This window comes from Rhinatrema bivittatum, chromosome 13 (assembly GCF_901001135.1).
Source record: "Rhinatrema bivittatum chromosome 13, aRhiBiv1.1, whole genome shotgun sequence".
Classification (NCBI taxonomy): Eukaryota; Metazoa; Chordata; class Amphibia; order Gymnophiona; family Rhinatrematidae; genus Rhinatrema; species Rhinatrema bivittatum.
Window position 1 is genome coordinate 5655495 of NC_042627.1, and position 16244 is coordinate 5671738.

At 46.8% G+C, this 16244-nt stretch overlaps 2 protein-coding genes across 3 annotated transcripts in view; both read left to right on the forward strand.

Annotated features, from left to right (window-relative positions):
- PNLDC1 (PARN like, ribonuclease domain containing 1) overlaps positions 1 to 4099 on the forward strand; it is a 51661-nt gene extending 47562 nt beyond the window's left edge. For both annotated transcript variants that reach the window (XM_029575437.1, XM_029575438.1), the window contains one exon: positions 3928 to 4099. In XM_029575437.1, coding sequence (XP_029431297.1) covers positions 3928 to 4000 — 73 coding nt within the window. In that variant the 3' untranslated portion in view covers positions 4001 to 4099. The remainder of the gene's footprint in view (positions 1 to 3927) is intronic.
- Positions 4100 to 13716: 9617 nt separating this feature from the next.
- Positions 13717 to 15380, forward strand: MAS1 (MAS1 proto-oncogene, G protein-coupled receptor). Its single transcript, XM_029575427.1, has one exon. The coding sequence runs from the start codon at positions 14089 to 14091 to the stop codon at positions 15094 to 15096; it is 1008 nt and encodes a 335-aa protein (XP_029431287.1). The 5' UTR covers positions 13717 to 14088; the 3' UTR covers positions 15097 to 15380.
- The last annotated feature ends 864 nt before the right edge of the window (positions 15381 to 16244 follow it).

Genomic DNA, 16244 nt, shown 5'->3' on the forward strand with positions numbered 1-16244 from the left:
TTTGGTCAGTGTAGTGCATGATGAACATCTTCAGTTCTCGGGGGTGGGTGAACAATGCGGCGAAGAGTCACCTGCTTCTATCCCAGACTTTGAAGTATCTAGGCACCTGTTTTGATACCTGTCAAGGCAGGGTGATCCTGATTGTTGACGGGCTGACGAAGTTGCAAGTGCAGAGACTTGAGTTTTTCAGTGCCAAAACTTTGGGACTACCTACAGATTCTGGGCTCCATGGCCTCCATGTTGGATTTGGTTCCGTGGGCATTTGCTCACATGCGGCCTTTGCAAGGAGCGCTGTTGTCTAGGTGGAACCCTTGTTGGAAGAATATCATCTGCTGTTGCCTCTGCAAGGAGACTCCAGATCCAGTCTTTCATGGTGGCTATCGAGGAACAATCTGGAGAAAGGAGTGGATCTGGAGCCTGCGGACTTGGGTGGTGGTCACCAGAGATACCAGCCTCAAGGGCTGTGGAGTAGTGTGCCTGGGTCGGTCTGTCCAGGGGCTTTGGTCAACAGCAGAAGCGTCTTGGTCAATCAATTGTCTGGAGACTAGGGTGGTATGCAGAGCAGGGATGGATGGTGAGAGTGTTCTCAGACAATGTGACAACAGTAGCATACATCAATCAACAAAGAGGAACAAAGAGTTGCGCTGTTGCTCAGGAGACTCAATTTTTGTTTGTGTGGGCTGAGTAGCATCTCGAGGGGATTGCGGTCTCACATGTTGCAGGAGTGGATAACATACAGTGGATTTCCTCAACAGGTAACAGCTAGATTTCGGGGAGTGGGAACTGTCCTCAGAAGCTTGTAATCACTTTTGTGCCAGGTGGGGTCTCACTCAGTTGGATCTCATGTCAACGCGAGCCAAGGCAAGATTCTTCAGTCATCGAAGGGAGCCTGGATCGGTAGAACTCTATGCTCTGATATGCCCAGGGCCAACTGGGATTCTGCTGTATGTATTTCCCCCATTGCCACTCATTGGTCAAGTATTGAGGTGCATTGAGGTGCACCCAGGGACCGTGGTGCTAGTGGCGCCAGAGTGGCCTCGTCATCCTTGGTTCACGGACCTTGTGTATCTGGCGATCAGGCCTCTGCGTTTGGCTCATCTGCCAGACCTGCTGCGGCAAAAACCCATATTTTCAGGTTGGGAGGATCACGTTTGTCTCTCGGCTTGTCTTTTGAGAGGCGATGGTTGCACCTGAAGGGAAATTCTGAATCACTGATCTCCACTATGCTTCAGGTTAGGAGACATTCTACGACTTTGGCGTATGGTAGAGTTTGGAAGGTTTTTGAGTCCTGGTGACTTCAACAGGATCTGGACCCATTGTCAGTGGGAATTCTGCACATTTTGTCCTTTCTTCAACAAGGCTTGTCCAAAGGCCTAGCCTGTAGTTCGTTTCGCTTTCAGGTGTTGGCATTGGGTTGTCTTCGGGGCAAATTCCAGGGTAGGTCTTTGACCACTCATCCCGATGTCGTGCGTTTTCTGAAGGGGGCTAAGCATTTGTGACCTCCGGTTCGAAAGGTGTGTCTGAATTGGAACCTCAGTGTGGTTTTATGGGTTCTCTGCAGTGTGCACCCTTTGAGCCCTTAAGACTGTCCTTTGTGAAGGATTTGACATTGAAGACAGTTTTCCTGGTGGCTGTTTGCTCGGCCCGGTGGATTCCAAACTTCAGGTGATTTCTTTTCGGGATCCATTTATGCATATTGCAGAGGACAGGATAACCATACGTACGGTTCCCTCCTTTTTGCCGAACATGGTGCCTTCCTTTCATGTGAATCAGATGGTTGAGCTGCCGGCCTTTCCGGATTGATTGCATGGATCTCCGCAGGATAGAGATCTGCATCTCCTGGATGTGCATCACATGCTGTTGCGTTATTAAAGTCACTAATAATTTTCAGAGGTCAGATCACCTGTTTGTGTTCGGTGGAGCAAGAAGAGGGGAGAGAGCCTCTAAGGCTACGATTTCTAGATGGCTGAAGGAGACCATTTGTTCAGCCTATATCCATAAAGGTCGTGAAATTCCGGCAAGTCTCAAGGTGCATTTGACTTGGGTACAAGCAACCTCCTGGGTGGAGTGTCAGTTGGTGTTTCCTCAGGAGATGTAGGGCTGCGGTGTGGTCTTCGTTACATACTTTAACCAAGCATTACCTTTTGGATGTTCGAGCGCAAGAGGATGCATATTTTGGTGAGAGTGTTCTGTGTGTGTAGGTCTTTTGAGTTCCCGCCCACTGTAGGGCTGTGTTGATACATCCCACTTGTCTGGACTGATCTGAGTATGTAAAGGAAAGGAAATTGGTTCTTACCTGCTAATTTTCATTCCAGAAACCCACCCGCTGTTGTGGCTGAAAGACTAAATTTCCTGGTGAAGGTTAGCCAGTGTGCATCAGGGGCCTTTTGTTGTTTCACCGGTAACTTTTTTTAATTATTTATTTTTTTTTATTTCCTTTTCTGAGCAAGCAGTTAGCAGGACGTTGCCTGATATTATTTGGCTTGTCAGTTCAGGGGTTTCCAACCCTAGGTTATATTTTTGTCCCGTTTGCTCTAAAGAGGGGGGGGGGGGGGAATGGGGTCTACTCTTGGCTTGGGTACGGGTTAATACTGAGGGACCGCAGTAGCACACTCTTTATGTAGCAGTGCTTCAAAGTTTTGTTCTCTGTCTCCATCTGCTGGTAGGGATGCATAAGCTCACTTGTCTGGAATGATCTGTGGTATTACAGGAATGAAAATTAGCAGGTAAGAACCAATTTTCCTTTCCCTTTGTTAGGGCAATTTAAATGCAGCCATTGTGAATATTTCCAGAGTAACACAGGAAAGCCATAAAGGTTTTCTTTCTTTGAGACAAAATACTTTAGCTATGGAAGCAACGATTAAGATTTCCTTGCAAGTGCATTGTTAGATGAATAACGATTGCTCTGGAACAGCTTTGGTCTTTTTTAGATTCCAAAAGATTAACATCTTCCTCTGTTCCAAATGTTACGCAGTGAGGTTAATTTATTGTATTATTATTAGAGAACAGGCTCATGCGATTTCCTTAAAGTTTTACTTTCGTCTCCCATTCTATTTCTGCTTCCTCAGTCGAGCTGTTTGACCTAGTATTGGAATGGTTTCCTGTATTCTCTTAGTTGTAAATGTTCCAAGTGTTTCCTAATACAAAGGAAGTTTAAGTTTTACCTCGTCTTATGAAAAATGTAAAGAATAGGCGGCCAGCCATGGAAACTGGGTCCAAACGTTGGAAAGTACACAGAGGAAAGTATGTGCAGGACTGTGAAAATGCAAGCTCCACTCTTACTTACCCTGCCCCATTTCACCATGGGTCACTTCCCCGTAGTATCCAAACGACCTATTTCCTGTTTTATCAGTGGAAATGGTTTTGAATTGTGAATATCCCTGGGTCTTGGTTTTATATACGAAAGTACACATGAAAAGAAATTTTTTAAAAAAGAAATCCTGTTACAAGGAGCCTTCCAGGCAATGGCGTTGGGGACCAGTCTCTGGAGTCCTTCCTCGGCACTCTGCCAGACCTTGCAGCCGTGGTCAGCTCCCGTGGCGGCAGCAGCAGCTTGGCACCACTGCAGGTGTCAGGAAATCATTTATCAATGTTTGACACACTGTAGAAACAGCACAGGAGACTTCATGCAGTGAGAAATACAATGAAATCAAATGTACGGTAGAGAAACCATTCCAAGCAGACAGACTGTGGTTAGGACGAAATGCAGGCTGCTTTCTGCCCCTCTGTAAGCCTGCATATAAGGCACAGTGGACTTAACTGGGCCCAGCCTCACCACTTTCATACGTGGGCATGGTCGATGGCCTCCTCCACATGTACAGTGCTGCTCTTCAGGTCCTTGCCCTCTATAACCTGTGCTTCTCCATACGTGCAATAGACGCTGTCTTTTTTCTCCTTACTCACTAACCCGCTGCTTTTCCTCCTCAGCGCGTGCAGTGTCATCCTCGCCTGGTCTGCTGCGGCCTTTATTCTCGGGCGATCCGTTCCCCTCCGACTCTAGGACCAGGACGCCTCCCTGGAGCAATCCCACCAGATGATTCTTGTCTTCTTTGGCCCTGGATTGTACTGTTCTGCATTCAGTAAAAGCACTTGAGAAGTGGTGAAAGTGTCTGTGTTTTGGGTTTCAAGGCCTGGAGCCCATCGTGCACCAGCAGGGACTCTGCTGTGGGAGTGAATGTTCCTGACCTGTGCCCACACTTCTTCTTTCTCACTGTCTGGAGCAGACACGCTGCCTCTCTGAGTATTTAACAATACAACAAGCTGTCTTCTGTTTTTAGAAACAGGACAGGTGTAGCTCTGCTTTTAGAAAAGCCGTTAGTCTGTAAAGGTACCACCCGTGTCGCTCATTTTTGCTGTGAAAGGTTTAACAGGGCCGTACCCGTGGAAGTCTGCGAAACATGACATGGACCTAATTCAATCTGTTGTGGTGGAACAGGAGCCCCCTGCAGCCATGGGACCCTCTGCTCCAGCTTGTCCTGTCTACCCCGGCTCTCGGCCGTCGACATGAGACACAGGAGAGACAGGCTCGGGTCCAGTGGCGCTGTCCACCTTTTCCAGGGTGGGGGGAGGGGGAAAGGAAACATTCAGAGAGGTTCCAGGCAGGAAATCACCACGGGTGGGGGGATCCCCCGGAGCTGAGGTTCCTGGAGAGCTAAGCAGGGCCGTTTCAAGATGGTGGCCCTCTCCCCCATGAATAATGCACAATTTCCGATTGCAAACAGATGAAGTGATTCTGTGGGTTAGAGAATCAAAACTGGGGTCAGTTACAGGGTTTATGTGCTCCTCGTACACGCAGCGCTGTAGCGGTTTTTAATCAGAAGTCTGTCTTATCCTCTCTGATCAAGATTCAGTGCTTTTGTTCTTAATAATTGAAGTGAAAACATTTAAAAAGAGTTTTTATAATGTACAAAAGGATGGACATCCACCAGGACGAAAACGTGGCGTAAAGGTCATCTTTGGTAGACCACCAGCCTCTAATACGCATGCCAACATCTTAAAAACATTTTTAATGTGTAATTGAAAAACCGAAAACATTGAATCTGGAGCGGACAGGATCAGATGGCCTTGCATTATTCATGTATATTCCTTATTAGGATGATAAGTGTTTTGATTCTTGACTTTAGGGATGCAAAGTATTAACCATTTAAAAGATTATGGGAAGTAAAGTCTTGCCATTTAATCACTTAAATGTTTGATATCTGCTACCATGAGCCAGGCATCCATTCAGATTGGCCCATGGCTGACTTACAGGTTCCTCTGTCTTGCATGGCTTCCCATGTTAGGGGGTGCATTTTTCGAAACACATCCGTTCTTTCAAACTTCTTGAATGGCCTTGCTTCTCCACATAACTTTATCTGTTGATGTTTGCCTTGAAGATTCCCGAACCTGAGGCACCCGCAGGGGCAAAACATGGATAAGGTGAGAGGCCTGAGATGAGGTGGGGGGTGGTGGGAGGCAGTGACGGATTCAGAATTTTGCCGCGGTCCCTCCTTCACCCTTCCGGACAAGGCACAACGCAGCAGAAGATCTAAGGCACAACCTTCTTTGCTGTGCTCTCTCTGCTCCAGCCCTGCCTTCTTTCATGTCCCTGAATGATAGGAAACGGGCTGGATTAGGGAGCAGAGGGTCCTGCTGTGTGCTCTGGCCTTAGCTCTCACCTCCTGGTCCCTGCCCTGAACAGGAGCGGAAGGGCTGGAATAGAGAGTAGAGCGGTTTTTCTACGCCCGTTCCCTTCCAGCCTCCCGGTGCACCGAGAGGAGAGAGGGGCTGGATTAGGGAGCAGAGGGTCCTGCTGTGTGCTCTGGCCTTAGCTCTCACCTCCTGGTCCCTGCCCTGAACAGGAGCGGAAGGGCTGGAATAGAGAGTAGAGCGGTTTTTTCTACGCCCGTTCCCTTCCAGCCTCCCGGTGCACCGAGAGGAGAGAGGGGCTGGATTAGGGAGCAGAGGGTCCTGCTGTGTGCTCTGGCCTTAGCTCTCACCTCCTGGTCCCTGCCCTGAACAGGAGCGGAAGGGCTGGAATAGAGAGTAGAGCGGTTTTTCTACGCCCGTTCCCTTCCAGCCTCCCCGTGCACCGAGAGGAGAGAGGGGCTGGATTAGGGAGCAGAGGGTCCTGCTGTGTGCTCTGGCCTTAGCTCTCACCCCCTGTTCTCTGCCCTGAACAGGAGTGGAAGGGCTGGAATAGAGAGTAGAGCAGTTTTTCTATGCACGTTCCCTTCCAGCCTCCCCGTGCACCGAGAGGAGAGAGGGGCTGGAGTAGGGAGCAGAAGGCTGTTCTCTGCAGAGTGTGATACTCAGCACCATTGGGAGGCAGCAAATCTGCATCTGGCCCTGCTGGCCTCCAGGTGTTTGGCACCTTAGGCACAGACCCTACTGTGCCTATTGGGAAATCCAGGCCTGGTGGCATGAAGATGGATCGGGACTCCCCTTTCAGGATGACAGTGGACACATTTGAGAAGTTAAGTGACTCTCTTGTCTCAGTGATGATTGGTATAGGTGGAGATTGTTTAAATAAGATTTTGAAAATGTTTTTCAAACATCCTTATAAAAGTTTGTCTTTGTTCCACTGTTTGAGCAAACATTTGTCACGTGTTATGGACAGCTGTGGTTGATTCAGTTAAGTTTCTATCCTGACCTTCGAGCCTTTGATATTTTTTTTTCTGTATTCTGTCTGTTATTGTTTATCTGTTTTTTACTTCTTTTTTTTGTATTTACACTTTAGGGCAAACACATATATTAGCCCATATACCACATGGCCACAATTACAATCCGAGTCTTGGTTTTTTTTTAACCCGAGAGCCTGATGCTGGATGACTCCACTCCGGTCCCTGCAATGCTGCTTGCTTGTGAATGGCAGGGAGGGAGTGGAGACAAGTGTCAGGCTGTCGAATTAAGAGATCCTTTCTCTTGCGTGACTGTTAAAAAAAAGATATTTAACACCATCACCATCCGGTTCAAAAAGAGGTCAGTGGGGTATGTGTATGTATCCAATCTGTTATCAAATCCCCCACAGGAACAACAGCAAACTTGGTCTCAGCATTGCTAAGGGGTGGCTACCCTGAAACAAATAGGCTTGCCTCCCCAGTTTGAAACATTGGTTCCCTGTACGTACCCGGATCAGTCCAGACAATGGGTTTTGGGTTATGCCTCCCATCCAGCAGATGTAAGTAAGAGAGAGAGCATGTGTGTCTGTGTGTGATTAGGAGCCTGTGTGTGAGAGAGAGAGAACATGTGTGTAAGTGTGTGACTGGAAGCCTGTATGTGTGAAGACAGACAGCATATATGTAAATGTGTGATTAAAAGCCTATATAAGTGAGAGAAAAAGCATGTGTATATGTGCATGAGGGAGAGCTTATGTAAGTGAGTGAGAGAGCGCCAGTATATGAGAGAGCGCTTGTGTGTGACTGAGAGAGAGGAGAAAATTCCAAGCAAACCATCCCTCCTGCAATGCAAAACAATCTCAGGGCACCTGGATATCAAATGTTCCCAGTTATGCAGAGCAAAGCATTTTTTTATCCTTATTTTTCATTATTGGGCCTTTGTGTCTGCTATTTTGAAATATTTTGTTGGTATCTGGAAATGTTTTATATGAGTTTTTAATTATTGGATATTCCACTCATCAGCTGTTTCGAAATATGTTCTTTTTGTTAGTACTGCTGATGATTTTATATTTCTTGATTTGTTTTATAAGGATGGGTGATGTTTCTTTTTTCCTTTGTTACACTGCATACAGAGACTCTGGCTTGTTGCAGTTTCCAGTTCAGTTTTTGTCTGCATGCTTCTTGTTATGCGTTTTGGTCTCTTTATTCTATGTTAGGTGAGGGTCAGCACATGTGATTCAGGTGAGGTTTTCTGCTGGCGTGTAGTTTCTGTGTAGGGCTCTATAGCAGCCTGACTTGGTCCGTTTTCCTAATAGGAGGTGTATTGGTGTCTTAAGGCCTGGTATAATATATTCAGTGTTGCCTTTCTAAGGTAAGGTGCTTACGGTATGAGTGCAGGAAGTTGGTGTTTTGGTGTGGGAGGTTTACTTTTATGCAATTTCTGTTCAGACAGAGTACTTCTGTTTCCCTTGTGTCATTCTTAATAGTAACAATAATACTGTACCTTTATTTTTTATTTTCCCCCGTGAATTGTAATGAGCACTGTCACCCATGAATATACTTCATTAATGTTTTCTGAGTGGGCTTTATGGGAAAACTTTACATTTAGCTTATAGCTGATTATGCAAAAAAATCAAAACAACAAAACTAGCAGACACGCAGGGCAATCCTCTCATCCCCCAAAATAACAAAAATGGATGTTGGGACACAGTGCCTGATTTCCCCCAACTCCCCAAATTAATTTTTAAAAAGTCATGGGTCATAATGGCCCAAGGCCCTCTCCCCATTCAACGCCCAGCTCCTGATCCCGTCCTCCCCCTCCCCTCCGGTCACACTGGGAACCGCCACCCTTCCCCCTACCAGAGGTCCAGTGCTGAGTGTTACAGGCTGCCTGCAGTAGTGCTCTTGCCACAAAGCAGGTAGCGTATGTCAGCGTTGCTGTCAGTCTTTCCTGGAAGAAGCAGACAGCACGCAAGAGAAATAATTTTGGTTGACCATGACTGCTGGGTACAAAAACTAACAGCACTGCATCCTTTCCCTCCATCTGTACGCCTAATGAGCTCCTGGTTGCATCACGTCGGTGCATGACAATATTGTCTGCTGGTGACTTTTCACTGCCAAGGGATATAAAATGTTTAAAAAAGAGTGCCTTGCTCTTTGTGCGTAGTTCCTGCTCCAAGATGATTTTCACGTTAGGAAAGCGGCTGTAACGAGCATCCTGTGCACTGGGCTCTGCTCATAAGGGAGATTGCATTTTCAGAAGAATTGAGCAAGTGGAGCCAAGGGAGAAGAACAGAAGGTGCTGATCCGATTGGTCAAGCCTGGGTGAGGGGGCGGGAACACCGGAGATCTCGGTCCTGCTCCCTCTAGTCTGGTGCTCTAAGCACTGTGCCTGGGATAAGGAGAGGTAAGTGCTGTGGGGGTAAGGGGGGGGGGGGGTGTCGGACAGCATCTCCGGTCCTGGAAAACAAAGCTAACCCAGCAGAGACCTAAAACGTAAGGGAGACCGTTGCGTTTTATGGGCATTGATATATAGCACAAGTTGTAAATGCATTTTTGTACATGAGGTAGGAGAGGCTGACACAGAGGAACAATTCTCCAAATGCTGCAGATTGCTGCAAAGTCTGAGTCACCAATTTCCAACGAGAGAGCATGCATGCAAAAAATGGGGAAAAAGGGCACGCAGAGATCTGAAGCTACTTCTTCCCTGGAAACCAACAAGCGTAGTTTAGAAACTCCAAACCTAAATGCGCTGTTGCTTCCTCCGACCTGACTTCGCCTCTGATCCACCTCCGGGTGCGAGTCCAGGCACTGTCGATCCGTCCACACATCTGCATCCAGAGCAAGCAATTTTCAGACATTCCTTTTATTGCCCTTCAGATTGTAATTCAAAGAAGTCATTAGTGGAGACAGCAAAGACCAAACCAAGGAGTGGTGAGAGAGAGAGCAGTATCAGGTTTGTCTGGCCACGCACACGTTGCCCACGCTCCCTCGTGAGGTTGGAAGGCTTCCCATCTCCCTCAGCTCACTCCCGACAGCCTGATCCAGTCTCCATTTAAACTTCTGGAGTTGTAGTTCTGATTTCCATAAGAAAAGTAGGATACGTATCCCATGTATGCATGGATCAGCCTCTCCAGGTTAACCTGGCTGGGGGAGTGACCCTAATTCTGATGCAGAGTTTGCTTGCAAACCCTGCAAAAGACACAGAGAGAGCAGAGTGCGAGTGCTGACAAAGCCCATATGAGACCAGCGTTTGATAAGCAGAGGAAACGCTGTGTCGTCTTTTCTCCTTGCTATGATGCATTTGGGAATTTTATTAATTGTTGCTAAAATGTTTTTAGTATCAAATTATCTGGGCAAATGTTTTAAAGTTCAGTTACCAAACTGTTTTTGTTTTTTTAGACTGTGATGTAGTGTCGCTGACATCCAGCCAGTCTCTACAGATTCTGCAAAAGGAACAGGGCTCGTTCTGGGCTGTACTTCTACCATCAGGGCTGAGGCCTCCACACAATAACTCAGAATGGTAAAAACAAACAAACAAACCCCATACGAAACCAAAGACCCCTTAACCAAGCTCCAAGCTCTAACCTCATATCTGGCAGGTCCTGGGTACCGTGGCCAGGCTGGATTTATTTTATTTATTTATTTATTTAAGGATTTATATACCGGAGGTTCCTGTATAATATACATATCACCCCGGTTTACAATGAACAGTAACTATCGCTTCAAGTTAGCGGTTTACAATGAACATAGTTAATCCAAGAAACAGAAAAAAAATATATATATAACAATGCTAACAATTAATAAATAACAATTAATAAATGAACAGAAAAAAAATATATATATTACAATGCTAACAATTAATAAATAATTAATAAATGAAAATAAATGCAATAACAATTAATATTTAATTAATAAATAAACAAATATCAATGAAAAATGGCAATAAAAAATGACAATAAATAAAATACAATAGCAGTTAGTAAAATAACATGAGGGATCTGTTAGCCTTGTTCCTCTGCTTCCCCGAGTGGCGGTCTGCCTTGTCCCTCAGTGCTGATGATTTCGTGCTCCAGCCCCTGGAGCCATCTGTCCACCCCCCCTTGCTGTGCCTGTTTGACCTTTCCTTCCCTGCCACTTTCAGCCGGCCGGTATTTATTCCTGCCTCTTACCCTTTGCTTGACATCGTCTCCAGTGGTCCCTGGCTGTTTCCCTGCCTCCATCTTGGGCCTTGTGTGGGGGTGCAGTGCAAAGATCCCAAATTACACTGTGACAAAGTTCCCTTACTTGCACCCAAAGTCATTTCTGAATCATTATTGATTTATTTCTCAAATGTGCCCACACCGTGTATAGCAATGATAATGGTGGGATTTTTCTAATCCGATGGTTTCATCTTACCAGATCTTTAGCTGTCTCATTTGCAATCATATCTGCTATTTCAAAGGCTGATTCAGAGCTGATATTTGTTTTTATGATTGAGTAAAACATCTAATGTTTCTTGGATTTTATTTCCTATACTGTGTTTTAGGTTTATCTTTCTTATGCATAACAGTTATTATATTTTTCATATGTTTTCTTAAAGGAATTTAGCTGTTTAGATACAGGCTAACAAGAAGAGTAGAGGACTAATACAGATAAGACAAAAAGAGAGTTACAATCTGGATTGGGTTTATTTTTCAGCTTGCTGAGCACAGAAAATGACAAAGCAAAGATAAATCGGGCATGCTAGAACATGTTACTGTGCAAAAATATATTATTTCTAAATAGAGCACAGCTATGAAAATCCACAGTTATACATACACTCCTCTAATCTCACCACACTTTTCCTACTCAGCATCACTGGTACTGCAAGCATGGGTTTCGCTAGCGCTGACAATCCCATCCCGACAAATGAAGAAGGAAGGGAGCAGAGAAAGACACAGAAAGTAACATTGGACCATGACAACAAGAACAGAGAAAAATCCTTATCAAGCCAGGCAGGATTCCATGAGAAGAACTCTGTTTTCTGTGCAATAAGCTTTTCACAAATACTCCCAGAACTTATGGGTGGAAGAACCAGCATTCTAAAAGACAGTTAAACCCAAAATTGACTCACTCATACTATCACAGAGTATGAGCCCTTTGGCTGTGTGGGTGGTTGATACAGGTGGACATGGTTGGGCCCGAGCTGACAGCAGGTGGGCAAGTTTTGGGCTAGGCCCACACTGACAGTAGGTGCAAATGCTCTGGGCTGGGACTGAGATGAAAGCTTCACGTATACCAGCCTCTTCCCCAGCAGGTGGTTGAGCGCTTGGGTTCTGAGGCCAACAGGACTTGGTGAATGTCCACACCAGAGGAGCAGTACAAGGGTCAGGAGGGACAGTGGTCAGATGACATCAATGTCCAGGCAAGGGTAGAGGTAGGCGGTGGACAGGCAGGGTCAATATCCAAGCAAAGGTCAAGGCCGGTGGAGATTGGGCTGAGACAGAATCCAGGTGAAGACTGAGGCATGAGAGATCAGTCCAAGGAGGACAAGGATGAGAACAAAGAGGACTGGAGCAAGGTGAGGAACCAGGACAAGGCAAAGATAAGACCAGGAGGAGGAAGCAGGGCAAGGCATAGGCTGGAGGGCAAGGCAGGAGCTGCAATGAAACAGGGCACTGGAACAAGACTTAAGAGCAAGGCAAGGCACGGGAGTGAGGCAAAGGATCTGCTAGCAACAAGCACTGCGGATACAGAAGGACTTGTTACTGAGATGTTATCTGGCAGTCATGTTATGGTTGAAATGGTCCACCGGGCTGACATCATAAGGGAGGCACTGAGCTCCCACCGCGGGGCCTAGAAATAGAGGCCATGTGTGCCTAAAGGAGGATGGAGAAGGCCTGGCATTAGTGGCATCTCGGGGCCTGGAGCAAGATGGTGGTAAGATGCGCTGGCCACAGGGTGGAGGCTGCAGCCGATGTGACATTACACAAGCATTTCTCAAAAATTTAAGTTCTTGTACACTCCAGCAAAAACATACATACAATCGCAGGGCCCAGCGCGTCCATTAGGCGAAACTAGGTGGTCGCCTATGACGCCGACCAGTAGGGGGCGCCACGGCAAAGAGCAGCCATGTAGTGGCACGAGCACTCCGCTCGCGGCAAAGAAAAGTACAGATTCGTCAGGCCGTGAGCAGCGAGGCGAAGCAGCTAGGAGGCGGAGCGACCAGGGCAGGCGCAAGGCAGAAGGTTCGCCTAGGGTGCCTACTACCCTTGCACCAGTCCCTGTGCCCAGGGACGTGAACCCTGAGGGGTGGGAGATACGAGTAGTCATATACTGGCCCCTCAACTAGCAGGGAAGCCTGCCTGACATTTCAGAAGAAATTGTAGCCAGCTGCAGTGAAACTCAAACTCCAGATATGGAGGTGAACCTAAAAGACCTTACACTTGCCCTGCGATTACTAGGGGAGTCTGCCTAGTATCCCATGGCCATGCCCTGTGTATCTGGGGAAACCCTAAAATTCCTAAAATCTAAAAGTAAATTTGTCTCTCTGCTGGTTCAGTTTTTTTTCCCCTTGACAAGGAGCAACTTGGTCACTCCCTCCGTTTGTTTTAAAATGTACCTTTGCATGTAGAGTGACCAAGTAGCTCCTTGTCAAGGGAAATAAAAACTGACCCAGCTCCTGATTTGCCCCAGTGCATGCAATGAGACACAGTTCTGCTTTTCTTATGGAACTAAGCAGAGAAATCAGAGCTACGTTTCTATGAATGCAATGAGGTAAAACCAGGATTGTCCTCCCTTGACATGGAGCTATATGGTCACCCTAGCTAAGCTGCAGCTCAGCAACTCACAGAAACACTATATCATAGGGGGGAAATGTGCTATAGGTGTACTGCACTGTGTTATCACTATGATAGTTTAAATCAAGCTTATTGTAGTATACAGTGCTATATAAGTTAAAGAAAGACTAAGGAAATGTTATAGCGTGCAATGCTATCTACACATAAAGTGCAAAGGCCACCTTCATCTTCACCTGCAGTGGCAGTATGGCATGGCCCTCTGTCCTTCTGAGGGCCTCAGTCATTCATTTGCTCTAATTATTACCTGGTAATCTAATTCTTGTATCTTTTTAGATTCATCAAAAGAGAAGAGAGCTTGGGCGAGAGAAAAAAGGTGCAACTTTCATCAAAGGCAGAGGATCTACGGCCTGAAAAAAGCTCATCCAATGGGAAGGCATCGTGCAAACCAAATTTAGGAACCTTAGTGGTCTCTCAATTGAGGAAAGAGGAACTTCTCATTACCACAGGCAGCGGATATGTTGCACTCCTCAGTCACGTTTTTTCTGAGCTCTGGGCACCAAAGGTTGGGCCGCAGTCATTAGGAGCTGTGTGGACTGTTACCCTTTTAATCTGCCAATTTGATCTTGATCGCTAGAGGGTGCTGGAGCTCACACAACTCATATTTATTTATTTATTTCAAGTATCTATATCTGGAACAGTGTGAAGATTTTACTATTTCCTTTGAGAAGACCATGAAATATCTATCCACCACTGCGGCGACACTAGAAACCTGGACAGCTGGGAAAAATCAATCCATGGAGTACACAGGCTCTCACAAAGTCATCCTGCTTATTATTCCTTTGTTCATTTCTACCTGTGGATCCCTCGGAAATGGTATTGTCATTTGGTTCCTCAGTTTCAGGATCAAGAGGAACCCCTTCACCGTCTACATCCTGAACCTGGCCGTGGCAGATATAAGTATCCTTCTTGGCATTTCCATCTTCCGCTTAGTCTTGCTCCTGAATCCAATGTTTCGGTCCCTAACATTCTTTCACAAAAATGCTAACACATTTCTGATTCTAGCAATGATGCTTGCCTTTGCCTACAACACCAGCCTTTACCTCCTGACATCCATCAGTGTAGAGAGATGTCTGTCTGTCCTGTACCCGATCTGGTACCGCTGCCGGCGCCCGAAGCAGCAGTCCGCTGTTGTGTGTGCCATCCTGTGGATACTCTCGTGCTTAGTCACTTTGATCGAATATATTGTCTGCGATGAACGTTCCACCTTGTCCGGTGACGTGGACTTCATGATTGTTGAACACAGCCAGTGTCAAGCAGTCTTCATCTTGGTCTGCATCTTGAGTTTCCTGATCTTTACTCCCCTTATGGTGTTGTCCAGTTTGATCTTGCTTGTCAAGATCAAGCGGAACTCCTGGAGACATCACTCCTCCAAGCTCTACATAGTCATTATGGCCACAGTGGTCTTATTCTTACTCTTTGCCTTGCCCATGAGAATTCTTATGCTGCTGAGCTATGAGAACAGGACCTTACCTCCCGCTATCATCTTTGACATCTCAGCCTTGTTCTGCTCCATCAACAGTGCAGCTAACCCCTTTGTCTATTTCTTTGTGGGCAGTCAGGGTCAGAAGAATGGACTAAGCCTTCGGATCATGCTTCAGAGGGTCTTTAGGGAGGAGGCAGAGCCTAGACAGCAGGAAGTAGGGATCACGACTGGCAACACAACAGAGGCAGAGGTGTGAGGTCCCTGATTTCAAGAGTAAATCACTTCCTACTCTTTCCTAATGTCCCTCCTCTTGCTTTTTCTCCTTCCCAATGACCTTCCATGTGCCCTTTGTCCTTCTCCCCTTCTTTTCAGTAATCTTCCATTTCTCTTCGCCTTTCTCCTGTCCCTCTCAGTGCCTCTCTTTCACTCTCTCCCCCTGTGCTATCAGGGACAGTGTAGTCTGAGGGAAGGGCTTCCTTGTGCATTTGCATGGGGTGAGAACGAGCAGCGGCACAAGAGGTCCTGATGGCCACCACAATTTCAAAGAAACATCAACACTGTAAATCATTTTATCTGCACAGCACATCTGTTGGGTGTATAATTAAGTGCACTAAGGGCCCTATTTACTAATATGCATTCAGACGCCACCATTTCCTTCCCAGAACGCTTACTGAAGTGCAGCGAGTCCTGCAGTTTAAGTCCTATATTTGAACCTGGAATGTGCGATGCTGTGGCTGGAACATGTGGGGTCAATTTTAAAAGGAGCGCGCTCATGTGGGGGTGGCCCGCGACTCGTGCACACAAAGGGGGAGGGGGAATTTACAAAGCAACGTGCGGACTGGGAGGGGACTTTCCTACACCTAATTCTATCCTTCCTCCCTCTTCCCCTCTCCTCCCCTCCCCTACACCTCCCCTAACTATCCCTAATTTTTTTTATTTTAATACTTGCTGCTCCTCTGGAGCAGAAGTAATCTGTGCGCGCCGGCCAGCTGCCCTGCCCTGTCCAGACTGCGCCTCCCGGGCTGCGCCTTTTCTCTCGGCCGGCACTTCTGCGCTTACTGGGGTTTACGCACGCTCTTGCAGAGCAAAGGGGAGCTTGGGTCGGGCGGCCGCTGTTTTAAATTGCAGCCCTGGTAGAGACTCTGTAAGGAAAGGGGGAGGGATCAGGGGGAAAGGAGCTGGAGCCCAGCACGGGGAATGCTTTTTTGTGTTATGGAGGGGCGGGGCCATGAGCTGGGGGAAATCCCACAGGGGGAGGGACCAAGAGACTTCTGTTTTGGAAGGGTGGTGACAATGTGGCCGAAGGATTTTAATCTGGTGGGAGATGGGGATGTGAGGAAAGTCACTTTGGAGTAGAGGAGTAGCCCTAGTGGGTAGAGGAGCCGCCTACAAAACAGAGACTGA